We start from the raw sequence: 17,174 nt of genomic DNA on the forward strand, positions 1-17,174 counted from the left end.
AAGATCCAAGAGATGACATTATACTGGATGTACAAAAAAGAATATAGAATTTTTAATTTAAATCTCTTTTGGATGAGATGAACAGTTTAAATTTAAGTCTAGAACGAAAGAACAAAAAAGAACAATCTTAGTCGCGTGCATGGTTGTAGATTGATTCCCTATCTTTCCGTTTGACAGCGCCACTAACAAAGATGGCGATTCTTGAACGCTAAAGTTTTCTATGTTTTGCAGTTTGTTAAACGTGGATTTGTAGTTACAGTTTAACTTACGCTCCGTATAAAGTTTAATTGTAATTTCCAAGTGACATTCATCGATGACATAATCGGTCAAAAACTATCGGATATCTAAGTAAAGGGAGAGCAGTACAGGACGATTGAGGGTGTCTGAAGAAAATATTGAACGTGTCAGGGAATTTTTCTTGCGTTGTCCTAAAAAATCTGTTAAAGCTGGCCGCGAACTACCAGTTCCGGTGATCATGATATAAAATGTTTTAAAGAGCGCTTACATATGCGATCATACCCTTTACAAGTGTTACAGGCTTTGAAGCCTACAACAACGCAATGTGTGCTGACTTCGAAATCGGAATGTAGTATGACTTTCTTGATCGTACTGTGTTTAGTGATGAGTCAACATTTCAGCTTAGTGGAAATTTTAACACGCATAATATCGTATCTGTTGGGGGAGTTAGTCAGGAATCCCCATTACAGTGCGAAAGGAATTCCTCAAAATTAAATGTTTTCTTTGCAATACCCCGACGGAAATTTAACTGGTATTTCTTTTTCTTTGAAGGAAGCATAATATTAGTTACTTATTTGGATATGCTGCATATATGAATCTTTTCTGAACTGCACGGTAGGCCAAAGAATTTTATTCGGCTACAAGATGGTGCACCTTCTCAATGATATAACTCTGTAAAGGTTTGTTTGAATGACATTTTCCCCAACTGCTGGATCGGTCGGCATGGATTCCATGACAGAGCTTGTTTGTGGTAACCTCCAAGGTTATCCGATCTGACCATATGTGATTTTTTTTCTTTGGTGTTTTATAAAGGATCATGTGTTATGTGCCTCAGCTACCTACTTATGTACACGATTTGAGGCGCACATTATTGAAGCGGCTGCTCCAGCCATACATACTTTTTCTTTTTCCTGTTTAGCCTCCGGTAATAACCGTTCAGATAATACTTCAGAGGATGATATGTATGAGTGTAAATGAAGTGTAGTTTTGTACAGTCTCAGTTCGACCATTCCTTAGATGTGTGGTTAATTGAAATCCAACCGCCAAAGAACACCGGTATCCACGATCTAGTATTTAAATCCGTGTAAAAATAACTCACTTTACAAGGACTTGAACGCTAGAACTCTCGACTTCCAAATCAGCTGATTTAGGAAGACGCGTTCACCACTAGACCAACCCGGTTGGTTCGTGCCAGCCATACTGGTTACAATAAAAGACTACTTTCTCTTATCAGTTTGATGTGTACTGCGTGCTAAAGGTGCTCATATTGAACACTTGCATGGAAAAACCGTCAGGGTTACTCTTTTATTTTATTTGTGATTCATTACTAAAAAGGTCATAGTTAGGAGGTATTAATTAACTTTAAAACCCCGATATTATTTTTTGTACACTCTGTACTTTAGATGGGATTTATGTAAACATAATAGACATTTAATTAATATAATTTAATATTTGCACTTAATATTTAATTAATTACCGTTTCATTAATACAATTTAAAGAAAAACAGTATAATTTAATTTTTTTTGAGTCGAAATCGATTTGATCATCCCAAGAGAACAGGTCACTTGATAAACCCTCAGAAATTTCGCTGTATACGTCCGATAAAAATACTATCGTTATCATTAATAGGAGTTTTATCTACTCGATCAATATAAGTAGAGCTAGATGTCAAAGAATTCTTTAGACGAAAGTCGTATGTGATGAAATGATAGCGACATATAGCTTTTTGTTTTTTTATATTATTGTTTTTTTTTTAATGTAAAAAATGTCATACAATTTTACTGAAGCGTTAATTGGACTAAGAAACTTATCTACTGCAAATCAAAAGTCTCCCAAATTGTCATAAAAGCCAAGTAGCACAAATCAACCAAAATAATTAAACCCGTGAATTGTTATTCACTTATGCGTAAATAATATGTAATTATTCATCTATTGTAAAATATTTAGTAGCTGAATAATAGACATGATTACATTAAAAAAAACAAAGGTCACACTCAAATGAATAAAAAAGACGCTGTTATGTCGATATTTTATGATCACTAATAACAATAAAACAATATAAAAACCAATAAAAATAATGCATGTATAGTTAACAATATAAATATTCTTATAGCAGAAAAAAGGACAGGAAGAAAGTGGACAGATGAGCAAAAACAAACCCGTTCCGAAAAAAATGAAAAATGCGTAGAAGAAGTGAAAGAAAGATGTGATATTTGCATGGTTTAAGTTGGCCTTTTTGCATAAAAAAATAATAAATAAATAAAAGTAAAAGATATTTGCTTTTGTTTTTTTTATATTTTTTTTTAAATAATAAGAAAAGCTAAAATGTTTAGCATGTATATACACCATTAAAAACTGGATTTTTGTAAACTTTTCCTGTTTAAACCAATTGACTTCGATATAATGAAGTGATATCAATCTAGTTATAATTTTATATCATTATTATTACGCTATAATATTTTTTCCATTCTTAAAAATAAAAACTTTATTAACTTTTTACTACTCCAACCCCTATTGACTTGAAACTTATATTATTATAAAAGATATTATGAGAGCAGGAATACTTTTCAACCATTATTACAAAGTTAGATGTACGGTTAAGTTAACTTAGGTAACATCCTCTTAGAGGTACTTAATTTTATCAAGCAAAGTTATAATTTTAGTTAGCCTGCATACGCACGTATACACATACAAGCAAGAAAGTCTTTCTTGTACTTGCACATCAAGTCAAAACTTGCACATCATGATTTTTGTTTTATAAAATTATTTTTAATTAATACTCATATATATTTAAAATTGAAATTTTAAGAATTTAACATGTAGTCATCAAAAATGGTGATTGAAATTTAGCTAGAATAAATTACTTCGTATATTTGAGTGACGAAATGCGAGTTAATTTTGTATAAAAATAAATTTAAAAAATCCCTTTCGGCACTCCGGAACGCGGAGGTAGATTTCACCGGTGCTAAGTAGGTGATAAAAAAGATTTCCACCTTAAAGTTAAGAAAAATTTCAAATTTACTATATACGAAAAAGATGTTTAAAAACGTTTCACATGTTTAGCGTACGATAAGCCCCGTCTTTTTACAATTCCAGTAACATTTTGGTCATCCTTTGCCTTATGGCAAAGGATTGCCTTAGGGTTGGTCATATCAAAAATTGTTTCCGACAAAAGTTTTAGGTAATGTTTAGAGAAATAACGACCGCTTTAAACAGATTCGATACTGTGCCCATTAAGGGAGGTATTATTTTTTTGTCTTCGAAACCCCATTTTTTTTCATCCCCTGTGCCAATCGTAAGTGATATAAAAAATTTTTTACCTTTTTAAGTTTTAGGCCCTTAAAACTATTAAAACTTAAAGATTAATGAAAACTTTAAACGAATTCGATATTTTACTTAATAAGAGAGTTGTAGCAATATTTTGTCTTTTCGAAAAAGGCCCCCTTATTTCCATCCCCATTGTCCGATTTTGCCCATTAACAAACACGACCGAGATTTTGGGACGAATTATTTTTAAGGAATAATTTGCAATTGGTTGGCGCAAAATTACGGCATTTATCGTGTCCACAAGAAAGTGAAATTTTATATATATATATATATATATGTACACATAAACTTTTGAGCTGACGGTAGTTTAGGGTGGATATGAAACGCGAAGGTATGTCTAAATTTTCCGGAAGACGAATCCATGGTGCTCATTACAATAGGTAGCTTTCTTATGAAATCTACCTAAAATGCTGATAATAAAGTTGTAATCCTTTCTTGGCATTAGTTATTTATTTTTGTATAATGTAAAAATAATTATAGGTGAAAAAAGTAAAAAATTCAATATTTTAAACTTTAATTGGCTTCCCTATTTCCAATATTGTCCCAAAGTATTTTTTGGGTCAGTTGCCTTACTACTATGCCTAGGAAGACACAAAAAACTGGTTAAAAAATATCTGCAAAAATGAAAAGATAGTTTTTTCGATTTTTGGGGAAGAGTGAAATTTTGGAACAATTAGGTTTAAAAATGGTAAGGTTACTGAGCTTAATATGAAGTGGAGTTTTATTTTAAAAATATTTAGAAAATTAACCCCGAACTTTTATAAACAAATTGCCCCATCTTTCAAAGCATCTGCCAAATTTCATCAAAATCGATCTATCCAGTCAAAAATTAATAAGCTTCAAACACGCCAACACATGTACATATATACGTAAGTACGAACATTACCCCCACTTTTTTTTGTTCTTTAGGGTTCCTGAGTTATGTAAACGTCGAGAAATGCAAAACATCCACACCCTATTCTTTGACTGATTGGCATACTTTCATTCTTATCTTTAGAGCTACGATTCCAGGAAAGAAAAACGAGTTTCACTTTCAATAAATACACATCAAGAAAATCTTTTCAGAATCATAATAAGGTTCCTTGATTAGTTTTATTGCAGATTGCTGCGGTCTTTATATATTTTTATAAATAATAAATGTAACATTGTATTTAAATAAATTTTATTTTTATCTTTTTGGTTTTTCATTAATATTTTGCTTTATATTTTTATTCTTCAAAATTTTTTGTTTACAAAACTTTCAGATTGTTTAAACGTATTAATTAATTCATAACTTTTACATTTTAGGAGTAAAATTTGTATGTTAAAGTCAATATTTTATACGTATGGTCCAAGTTTTTTTCAATTAGGTAATCAGCAAAAATTAATTCTGATGTATATAGTTCTTCCTCTATGTTTCTGCATTTGATGTAGTTTTAAATAAAGTCAGTTACTACAAATAAGTTTTATATTCCTGAGTTATTGCATTTATTAATTTGTACTTTGTTCATCCATCGTATGATATTAGTATTTTGAAGAAGGATTGGAACTTATTTCCTGGATATATTCGCAATTTTATATGAATATTACCTTTTTAATTAATTATTTTTTTTGTAACTTTATGATTATAAATATGTGTAGCTGCTAAATGAACGAGTGTGATTTATAAAAAGTAAAGTAAAATGTACGGATCAGTTGTATGTTGACGCTGCTATAAGGAGGAAGAAACTTATCTTAGTTCTAAAAAGATCTTTTGGAGGTATATTTCCATATATTTTGGAAGCGTGAGTGTTTTTTAATTTAGTTTTATAAAAATATATTAATTTCTTTTCTCGCTTATTATTTTCTTCTATAGATAATTTTTTTATGCACGAATACCCGTAGCGAAACTTAGGTAACACCCTAAATACAAACCGGAGGTCCCGGTTTCGGATCCCGGTCAGGCATAGCATTTTTCCATGCTACAAAATTGTCATTTCATTTCATCCTCTGAAGCAATACCTGACGGTGGTCCCGGAGGCTGAAAAAGAAAAAAATACAAATTTATAGCACATATTTTACAAATAAATTAATACAAACTTTGAAATGTTTAGAAGGTTTAAATGTCGCTGTTCTGTTAGTCTCATTTGAAACTGTCACATTTCCAGTTCTAGCATTTTTTTAATTTCGTGGCAAATATAGCCACAACTATATTAGAGGGAACGTATAACGGCTTTTTGCAAATGTTTACGTTTTAGGGTCCAATTAATTCATCTAGAACAAAAAAAACATATGTACGTTACGTAAACTGAAAGTTTAGCCCGCGTCAACTGCTGTGTCTAGTTTACTAGTGACTGTATTGTACTAGTCTATGGTGTATGCACTTTATACAAATGTGTCATGTTAGTTATCGGATGATGTCATCCGGTTAGATAGTATAACAAACCCCGCTCGCCCGTCCCGCCTAAGCCAGCCGAGAGTTCGGTTGACAAAGACAGGGGCAAATCTTCAGCTCATTTATTATACGAGGTGCGACAATAAAGTAATGAGACTGACGTGAAAAAAAATGTTGCTTACCGTTTTAGTCATGTTTAGTGTTGTCTCCTTCAAAGTAGTTCCCCTCTGGGCACACACTTATTGCAGCGCTTCTGCCATTGATGGTAACATTTCTGGAACTCATCTTCTGTAATATCCTCCAAGATCCTCGTCACAGCTTTCTGGACATCTTGTGTTGTTTGAAAATGGTGTCCCTTGACCGCCATTTTGACTCTTCGATATAGAAAAAAGTCGCACGGATCGGTATCTGGTGAATAAGGTGGCTGTGGTAGTACTGAAATTTGTTTTGAGGTTAAAAATTGTTGTTCTGACAGAGCAGTATGGGATGGCGCATTATCGTGATGCAGAATCTAATTATCAGCAATGTTGGCACGGACACGAAGAACTCGTTTACGAAGTCTTTCTAAAATTTCATTGTAGAAATATTGGTTAACTGTTTGTCCAGGAGGCACCCGCTCTTTATGAACAATTCCCTTGGAATCGAAGAAGCACACAAGCATGCATTTCACTTTTGACTTTGACATGCGAGCTTTTTTGTCTGGGTGATCCCTTTGAGCACCATTGCGAACTTTGGCGTTTTGTCTCTGGATCGTATTGAAAAAACTAACCTTCATCACCAGTGATAACACGGCTCAACAAATCTGGATTGATTTCCGTTTGCTCTAACAGATCGACTGCCACATTTTTCCGTGTTTCTCGCTGTTGTGTGAGATTTTTGGGGACCATTTTTGCACAAATCTTTCTCATGCCAAGATCTTCAGTTAATATTAGACGAACCGTTTCTCGATTGATGTTGAGTTCTTATGCAATCATTTTCACGGATAATCTTCGATCAGATCGTACGATTTCACGCACCCTGGTCAAGTTGACATCTGTCCGTGCGGTTGATGGTCGTCCACTGCGGTCTTCATCTTCAACATTCGTTCTGCCTTCACTAAAAGTTTTATGCCACCGAAAAACTTGAGCTCTTGACATAACCTCCTCTCTAAAAGCCTTCTGAAGCTTACCATAAGTTATCGTCGCGTTTTCACCCAATTTAACGCAAAAAGAAATGGCATACCGTTGCGCAATATTTTGCGGTTTCATTTCTGTGAAGAGAGACACAAACACGTGTTCACTTATTACAGCACAACTCACGACTGAGCTGTTGCATCAATGTGCCTCTTGGACTAGAAGTAGCTTATAAACCAAGGTCAAAGATGGTGTGCCTACGCAAGCTTCACGGTTGCCACATCTTGCAAAGAAAGATCAGTCTCATTACTTTATTGTCGCACCTCGTATATATACACATATGTGTGTCGCACTGATTCGACCTCATATCCCAGGATTGACCGAACTGATTTTCTTTATATTTAGCTCAAATATTTCTATATATGGGGCATTGATCATGTTTTTTTTTCAAAATTCGTTCAGAGAGTGAGGGATTTCGCGAAAAACCAACTTCGATTTTTTTCAGAGACACTTTAGAAAACACTTTTATTTGGCAAATTTGATACCTACATTGCACACATAAATAATCCAATTTTTTTTCGCCTCTCAAAACTGAAATATATGCTTTTTGTTTTTTAATTCCTTGTACGAAGTAAAGGAAGTATTATGATTGCGAAAAATTTCGGTTTTCAGATTTCAACGGAAATATCTATTTTGACTAGTTTCGGTGTCACGTCTGTATGTACGTACGTATCCCGCATAACTCAAAAACGATTAGCTGTAGGATGTTGAAATTATGTATTTAGCACTGTTGTAACATCTAGTTGATTGAAATCGACTGAATAAAAAGTATCCAAAAAAATGGATTTTTTTATTTTTTCTTAGCTGCAGTAATAAGCCCCCATTGAGAACTTTTCAACGATATGTCATAAGTGGTACTTATTTTCATTGGTTCCAGAAGCCAAAAGAAATTTTGGATCTTATAAAGGTAAGAGGACCCATTAGTGTACGGACGGTTGGCTCACGGCCTGGAGGTTTATTTTTCATTGCCGAACCAGTTTCCTCAAAATTAGATATCCATGTTTTAATTACATGTGCTGATGGAACACGGTCGTGCCGTCCCAGATTAAAATGACGGCGAATTTCTCTACGCGCTCCCTCCACACTGTCATTGATTTGTAAAACGCTTTGATAGCAAATGCACGTTGCGCACCACTCCAAGGACCCATGACAACTAAATGGCAGGTTAGGTTAGAGAGGCTGGCGCCACTTATCAAGTGGTACCAATCGCCCACGGCTACCAACACAACTTTCAAAATTTCCCGTTCTTTGAATCACCCTTTACGTGGTAAAATGTACAGGGAATTTTTGCGTTCCTTCATGTTACAAGGTAATTTATTATTTTTTTGCAAGCGAAGGAACATCTGCAGCCGAGATCGACTGTGCGTAGTTTACAGTAATAATGTAATACGTGGAACGGAACGCAATAATAGCGGGGGTTTTTGTAACTACCTACTAATCGCAGAACCTGGACAAAAGTCCTTTGCTGCTGTATCTTTCTTTTATCGGGCGGGTAGTTATTTATTTAATGAAGTTTATATTTATTTTGTTTTATTTATAGACGGACTTATTTGCTGCGTTTCGATCTTTTGGACCGGGGAGAATTTGTTTGACCGGAGCTAACCTTGGGAGACTCGCTGTGTCTGAGCTTCGTTCTCCCATTGTCCGTCCCTTGAAGTTCTTTCGGTTCTAGAGCCTTCCGGCCTAGCAGGAATGCACCCTTCGGGACCCTACTATTTGGAGGATGCAATGCACTCCCCTATTCGGAAGGAGTACCATGTAATACGTGATGGTTGTGTGAGATAATAGTGGAGGAAATTAAGAGAAAGACGAAGTAATGTACACGATAAGGAAGGAAAAGGGCAACATTCCATATCGAATAATGAACTTTTTGAAAAAATTGAACATGTCATTCGTAATAAACGCTGCTTCATAATTAATGAACTTAATGAAAATTTTATTAAATTTCAAGATCCTTTCTTTATGGAATTGTTACAGATTAAACTATTATGCACGAAGTTACTGAAAAACTTACAGATGCCCACAAATCGAAAAAAAAAATGGGAACCTCATTGCCTTTTCTTCACCAATATCAGAATAAGGAAAGTGAATTTCTTAACAATATTGTTACTGGGGACGAGAAATGAATTCGATTCATCCGTATTGAGACAAAGAACAATCCAAATAAATTTTTTTGACTTGTGGAACAACCCAAAAAAATTAATAAAAGGATTAACCGATTGAACAAAACAGTTTTAAGAGAGTAAAGGAATTCTGTTGCAGAATTTATGAAACTGGTACTACAATAATTCCATACGTCTATAGTGAAACGTTGATAAAGTTTAGGAGGGCGATGCAGAATTACCAGTGAGGGATGCTAACGAAGGGGATCATTTTTTTCTTGACAATACACGGCCTCACAACTCTGCGTGCACTAAGCATATACTAAACAAGTTAACAAGCATATACTAAACAAGTGGAATATTATTTTACTATCCCTCTTACAGCATTGATTTAGCATCGTCTCACTTTCATCTATTTACAAAATTTAAGAATTGGCTGGCTAATCAACATTTTAAAAACTATGATGTACTCATGTACAGAGTCAACGAACGGTTGGGCATTTAGATGGCACCGTTATTTTAAATGGGAATAGACAATCTGGTGTCGTGATTGATACAAGTGTTTGAATTATTCGAGAAGTAATATAAATATTTATCTAATTTTTACGTATAAAATTCTTTTTCAGTTTATTTTGTTTTATTTTTATAATTCTATGTTAATTTATAAATAGGTCTCGTATAAATTTATACTGAACAATTTCTGAAGTCGTTAAGTTAAAAAAAAAGATATTTCATTTTACGCGTAATTAAGACAAATACTTATATAAGAGATATCAAGAGGTTAAGTGTAGCTAAAGGCTTGTAATTTATGTAAGGAATATTCTTCTATTAATCTAATACGAGACGGAAATGTATTTATAGATCAATTATTGCTTTATATTCAAGCTGGAAATTATAATTAAAATACATTTAGCGCAGTGCCAAGTGTTCGCGTGGTGTCCACCGCTTATTGCATGCCTATAATTTGGGCTAATATTATTTTAATCGTAATAATTTGTTTGTGTTAATATATTGTGTATTGTGTTAATATATTTGTGTATGTATGTATGAATGTGTGAGAATTGATTTCTTTTAATCGGTGTATCAAACGAAAACATTTGTGATTGTGTTCGCTACAGATGACGGCGAGGCAGAATTCAGCGGCAGTTAATCAAGATGGAAATATTGCAAACAGTACGGCTAATAAGAATCCTACGATTTCTACGATACAGGTAAGAATAAATCTTTTATTATTTCGTATTTATTATTTATTTTTATGTATATTTGTACGTAACAGATTTTGGAACTAAAATACTATGAAATATTTTAAACTATAAATATAATCGATAAGGTCGAAAAATCGGGTTATAATCGTACTCAGACTATTTGAAAACAGAAACTAAATTAATTTTCTAATAGATTTGGGCTCTACCCGAAAGAATTATATTACTTAATATGAATAGTATGTAAATCAATTAATCGATCTCAACGAAACGATACGAATCTGTAAATTTATGAAATAATTCCTGTAAATCAATCGGATCGTTTTTTATTTACCAAATCAAATCCAATTCGTATTAGATTTCATATCAGTAATTTATGATTTGAATGTTCGAATAAAGCACAAATATCTCTACATTACTAAATCTATACATTACATTGTTTTTTCGCTCAATTGATCATATCTTACTCGAGCCATCATTAATTTGCTACATCCTTTCCTCGAAAAAAAGAAATTCAAAACATCGCATTTGTATTGTTGCAAATTTTCTTTTTATGTCAGAAATCTATTGCTCTCCTTGTTTATGCAGTTAATCCTTTTGCAGAACAGAATAAAAATGTTATTTGTAGGACTGGATATATTTTCATTGGCACAACATGTTGAAAGGTTCAGTCAGCTCAGTATAGAAAAATCACTTCTCCTTACTCACTTTCCTTAGTAAACCTGTTTACCAGTTGATAAATAAATACTTTTTCCCTTCTGCTTATTTATTTTTTATCTCTGTTATAAGATATCTATTCTTTTAATTTGATTTTCTAATCTAGAAGGAATCGAATTATTTTTGGCATATGTTATATGAATATAATATACATATATACCTGAGTTCTTAATATCATTCAAATTAAGTGATTCGAATCATTAATCATCTACTTCAAATACAACGACAGAATAATGAGAGTTTCAGGATATCGGAACTTGAAGTTGAGTAACTAGTACAAATAATTCATTTTCTTCTTTGTTCGGGTATAAAAAAAAATATTAATCGTTGTTCATCGATGCAGATGATTTTATCGAGAGATTAAATTTTAATGATTTATGGATTCATTGAACACGTACATGTATACTGGTGTGTGTGTATATATATATATATACACACCGGGTGTTCAAAATCACCCGTCCACCCCTTTTAAAACGACAAAAACTAGTTTTTTCGAAAAATTTATGGCCTCATACTGTATAAATTGGGTATTCTTTAACGACTTCTGATATAACAACTTCAGATTACCTACCACCAGAAGTTCATTTTTAAAAAAAAATAAAACATATTCTGATCACGGATTTAGATTCTACGTCGGAAAATATGTAAGTTTTGTTTGAAACATTTTTATCGAAATGCGATTTTTTACCTCTAAAATACAAAGTTTATCATTTAGTTACTATTATGTCATTGTAAACTAGCAGACCCGGTAATGCTTCGCTATTGCTAGATTTAAGTGTATATATATATATATATATATACACACTGTGTTTTGTATTTTTTTGTAATCTTTTCTTGGGGTTAAACACAAATAATTAAACTGAAGTGTTTCTCTGTAAACCAAAGTAAATTTGATTTATTTACAAAATGTACAATTACTAATTACATTAATTATAAAGCTTACTTGTAAACCAAAGACAGAACATTCAAAGTCTATTATTCACTATGTAGTTTCCCTCTTTTACAAACGATTTTTTGAATTCAATTTAGTAATTATCACGCCCCTTGTTTATAATTTCTTATTCTTTTTATCTCCTGCACCATCAGGTGCTACCAACCCATCAAACTTGTGCGGTAAATTCAATCGTATTAAGAAAGTAATATGCTTTCCTTACATATATATACATTAAACGGACACAATTGAACGTTTGATAAAACATTAACAAAATGAACATTACGGAACTTCACATAATTTAACCTTTCCCTTTTACCCTTTTCCCCATTACCATTTTTACCTTTTCCCTTTTTAACTTTTTCCCTATTTCCCTTATTATTTTTCTCTTTTCCCTTTTTCCCAATTTTCCCTTTTTCCTCGCGTGTAAATCGGTCCAGTAATTTTGTAATCTATAGCGGATACACGTACGAACATTGCCTTTTGTATATACAGAAGAATAAAGTCTGTATATTTGTTTGTTTATTTCGTAAATATCTCGACATTAGCACCACCTAGCGGGTATAATTTTTGTAAAACTTTTTCTTTTCACGTTATTAATATATATTCTTAATATGGGCCAAATCGATCCATAAATACAATTTTTCCAAATATCTCAACTTCAGCGCCACCTAGCAGGTCCATTTTTAGCAAAAATATTTTTTTCACATATTTTCAAAAAAATATTTTTTTTTTAATATGAGACAAACCGGACTGCAAATGCAATTTCTCTAAATATCTGAACCCCAGCGCCATCTAGCGGATCCATTTTTGCACAGGTATTTATTTCCATGTAAGTAACACGTATTCTAAGTATGAGCCAAATCGGACCATAAATACAATTTTTCGAAATATCTCGAACTCAGCGCTACCTAGCGGGTCCAAACTAATTCATAAACCTTCGTGGGCGTGCGCACAACTCACCAAAGTTTCATCGCAATCGGATGAATGATATAGGAAGCATGTGGACAAACAAACATTCATTTATATATATATATAAAATTGAGGTATGTAGGTGTTGCGTTAAGATAAACTGAATATGAAATGTACTTATTCAGATTTGATTGTAAGAAAATTTAAGATTTTCTAACGAAATAAACAGTTTGAAATTCATTTAACTTTTCTTTTTTTTATTTTAAACTTGGTTTTCCTGTTTTCTGGCTGTTGGCATTATAAAAAATGAACAGTAAGTTGTAAACTTTTATTATTTCTCAAGGATTCGGTTTGAAAAATTAATCTACGGTTTGGACAACCCACTTCCGGTAGGAACCGGAAGTTGAAAATATTGCTGTTCGAAAGAATGTATTAGGTTAAAGGTTAGAGGATCATTGCTTTTATCTTAAAAATTCGTTTTTAAAAGTGACTTGACATGAGCTCAACTTCAAAGGTAATCTAGAGGTCAAAAATCACATTTTGATAAAAAATGTTTCAAACATAACTAATGTATTTTCCGACTAGAATCCAACGAAATCCGTGGTCAGAATATACATGAATTTAAAAAAAAAAAGAACTTCTGATGGGAATCGGAAGTTCATATTTTCAGCAATCGGTAGAACATATCCAATTTAAAGTCATGAGCGTTTAAAAAAAAAAAACAGTTTTTGTCGTTTTAATAGGGGTGGACGGGTAGTTTTGACAATCCATATTGTCTATATTGTTTCATATATTTATATATATATATATATATATATATCATTGTATAAGTAAAGCATGACTTTCCTGACTACTCCGGTCAAGTCATACGATACTTTTCAATGCAGCTTTGACATTGCCAAACCTTTCCGGAGAAGCCAAAAAGTCTTTTAAATTTAATAATTTATTTATTTTCATAATAAACGTTTAAATATTAGTAACTAAAAAAATTTTCCGAATTTTTTTTAATTTTGAGGCCATTTCGTATTAATGGGGCTTTATTTATTGATTATAATTACTACCAAAATAAGATTTAATCATCAGAATTTCCAAATTTCAAAAAGAAAAATATTGATTTTGAGGGCTCTCTTATCCATCACTCTGTGAGTACAGTTTACTAAAACGTTTTTTACAAAGAAGTGATCTTTAAAAAAACTCTTAAATCTGATGTGAATATCACATGACTTCCTTTTACGCCTAGTAAATATCATATACACATTTTTTTTTAAATGAAAAGTACATTAAATTTATTTTTTTTTTATAACTTCTGAAATTTCTTTTTAATTTTTTTTTATTGTTATTATTGAATTATTATTTATCGTAAACCTTTTTATACAATCAGAGGTTAATAGTTATTAATAAATCAATATATTGAAATTAAATAAAAAAAAGATGATGTTTGATTCTAACCGATGTGCCTTCCCCCTTATAAGAGCCGAATATTTCATTAATTAAAATTTTATTTGGCTATAACTCTGGAACCAATGAAAATAAGTACCACTTATGATATATCGTTGAAAAGTTCTAATGAGGGCTTATTGCTACAGTTAAGAAAAACTCCAAAAAATTGGATTTTGGGCTTTTTTAGATACTTTTGGTTCAGTCGATTGCAATCAAAAGGTAATGTACCCAACTAGATGTTACAAAAGTCCTAAATCCAAAATTTCAACATCCTATGGTTAATCGTTTTTGAGTTATGCGAGTTACTATACGTACGTACGTATACATGTCACGCGAAAACTAGTCAAAATGGATTCAGGGATAGTCAAAATTGACATTTCCGTCGAAATCTGAAATTTTTCGCGATTATAATACTTCTTTTACTTCGTACAAGGAAGTAAAAATTGTTTGTTATGGAGCTAAATTACTTAAAATTTTAATTGCTTACAAAGAAACACAATAAAAAGGTTTAATAAAAATTAAAGAGTTAAAACCAAAAAACGAAAAAACAAAGTATATTTTTTTTTTTGGAAGTGTAGAATAAATTTTAAAAAATTTTTCTAGAAATATTCATTTGTAGGTTGAGCTTAACAAATTTCCTTAAATAAAATTTTCTCTAAATGTAACATCCCTCCCCTTCAATAAAGGTTAAAATAAGAAAAATAGAATTTTTAGAACAAGAAGATCCACGATTACCTAGGGTTGAAATTCGTGAAGAAATTCACCGGTTAAGCTCAAAGTATTTACTTAAACTTCACAAATAAAAACCATCTGGTTGTTAATCTATTGAATAACAGTGACGTTGTGAGAAGACTGAAAAGGTTGCATGTATTGGATCTTGAGACTGTTGTGCGAGGTAAATATTATACTCTCTTTGTTTTATTGACAATTTGACTGCTGCGTTGACCATTTATCATTTTTGCTCTGTCTCATTATTTGTTGATTTATGTGTACTTTGTTACGGTCTTTGTATGGGCTGTTAGTGATATTTTATTCATTGTACGAGTACAATGAATAAATACTTAATTGTGTTATTCTTTGTTCAAACTTTTATTGTAACGTCTTGGTTGGTATCACTGGATACTTCATTTTCTCGCATCGTTGTTTTATACGACTTATTTTTTAATTTCGTTTTTTGGAAAACCAATTGTAAATAAAACAGTAAAAAAAATTTTTAAATTTAGGTCCAGGGTTTATTATTTTGGAAAATTGTAGACTATTTTTGATAATCCTATATATGATGTATAAAATACCAAAAAATCTTTTTAATATTAAAACTGAAGGGATTAGAGAAAAGAAAACAAAAATATATATATATATGTTACGGTAAAACCCCGAATACCGATAAATCTTAAGTTTTACCGGTAAATTCTAACATTTACCAAGTCACTTGGTAAAAGTCCGAAAAAATCTTGAAAACACATTTATTTTGGACTTTTACCAAATAGTTTTGGTCATTATTGACATTTACCATAGACCGTTGGTAAAAGTTGACAATTCTGTAATGAAATCACTGAAAAGTGTGAATTTAAAAATGCTCTTCCCAATTTCGGAATTTCAGTGCACTGCGGGTGAAAAATGAAACAGGTTTTTTTCAAAAGATTTCCCTCCTCAGAAGGGGTACCCTCCCCGTCCGTACCTCCTATGGTTAAGAAACTTATATATATAGTCCTGCACGGATGGATAAAACTAATGAATCCAAATGACCTTATTTTTATTTAAATACAACATTTTATTACCAGTGACCAATAGTTGTAACTGGATAAGAAAGTAAACTGTATTCCTTACAACTTGATGATTACAAAATATCTGAAAATATTAGAAAAATATCCATGAAATTTAATAATATATAAAGATTAAATTGTCAAAGTTTAATAAACCATTTCCCGTAGATCACCGAAGTTAAACAGCATTTTGCTTAGTATTCCTGGGTGCTGTTGTCATTTATTAACAGCATGACAATAGCCGGCCTCGGTAGCGCGAGTGGTTGCGTCTCGGCCTTTCATCCGGAGGTCCCGTTCGAATCCCGGTCCGGCATGGCATTTTCACACACGCTACGAATCATTCATCTCATTCTCTGAATATCTAACGGTGGTCTCGGAGGTTAAAAAAATAAATAAATAGCATGACAGTAGAGTCAAATTTTATTCATAAAATAAAATGCTACAGTTCGTGAAAACATACTTCGTTTTAGTAGGATATTAAATAAAACTAATCAACATTAAAATTAAAATCGAGTTAGATTGGGCTAGTACTTTTATTTTGTACTAAAAGCGTATAAAAGTCATCTACCGTGTTTGGATTGCGCTGAGGGATTTTACTGCAGTCGCCCGTGAGGAATAATTAATTGCGTTGTTAGCGAATCATGATTAAGTAAAGGTCGTCTGTTTTGACACGAATAGGGGTAACCGTTGAATTTATGCTGAACATGTTGCATTGGTTCAATAAGGAAGGATAATTATCTATATAGTCCAAACTTCATTTAAAATGGATTAAAATTTAATAAATTAATATAAATTTTGTGTATTGTTTAATAACATTTTATAAATATACTCGTATATACAGTATTTATATACATTCATCATCATACATTCCGTATCATTACATTTCATTATAAATTATGATGAAATAAATTAACAAAAATTGAAATCATTGTGATTTCTAGAAATCAGAATAGCATCCCAATAATTATATATAACAAAAATAAATACAATATAAAAATATTATGTTAATTGTAAAAA

At 31.9% G+C, this 17,174-nt stretch overlaps 1 protein-coding gene across 2 annotated transcripts in view; it reads left to right on the forward strand.

The window, feature by feature from the left end:
* The window catches only part of LOC142328015 (uncharacterized), a 389,144-nt gene that overhangs the window by 16,934 nt on the left and 355,036 nt on the right, over positions 1–17,174 (forward strand). For both annotated transcript variants that reach the window (XR_012757155.1, XM_075371452.1), the window contains exon 2: positions 10,311–10,403. Coding sequence is in view for 1 of the 2 variants with exons in the window: in XM_075371452.1 (XP_075227567.1) it covers positions 10,311–10,403 (93 nt within the window). In the remaining variant the exon portion in view is untranslated. The remainder of the gene's footprint in view (positions 1–10,310; positions 10,404–17,174) is intronic.

Source organism: Lycorma delicatula, chromosome 7 (assembly GCF_047948215.1).
Source record: "Lycorma delicatula isolate Av1 chromosome 7, ASM4794821v1, whole genome shotgun sequence".
NCBI classification, from domain to species: Eukaryota; Metazoa; Arthropoda; class Insecta; order Hemiptera; family Fulgoridae; genus Lycorma; species Lycorma delicatula.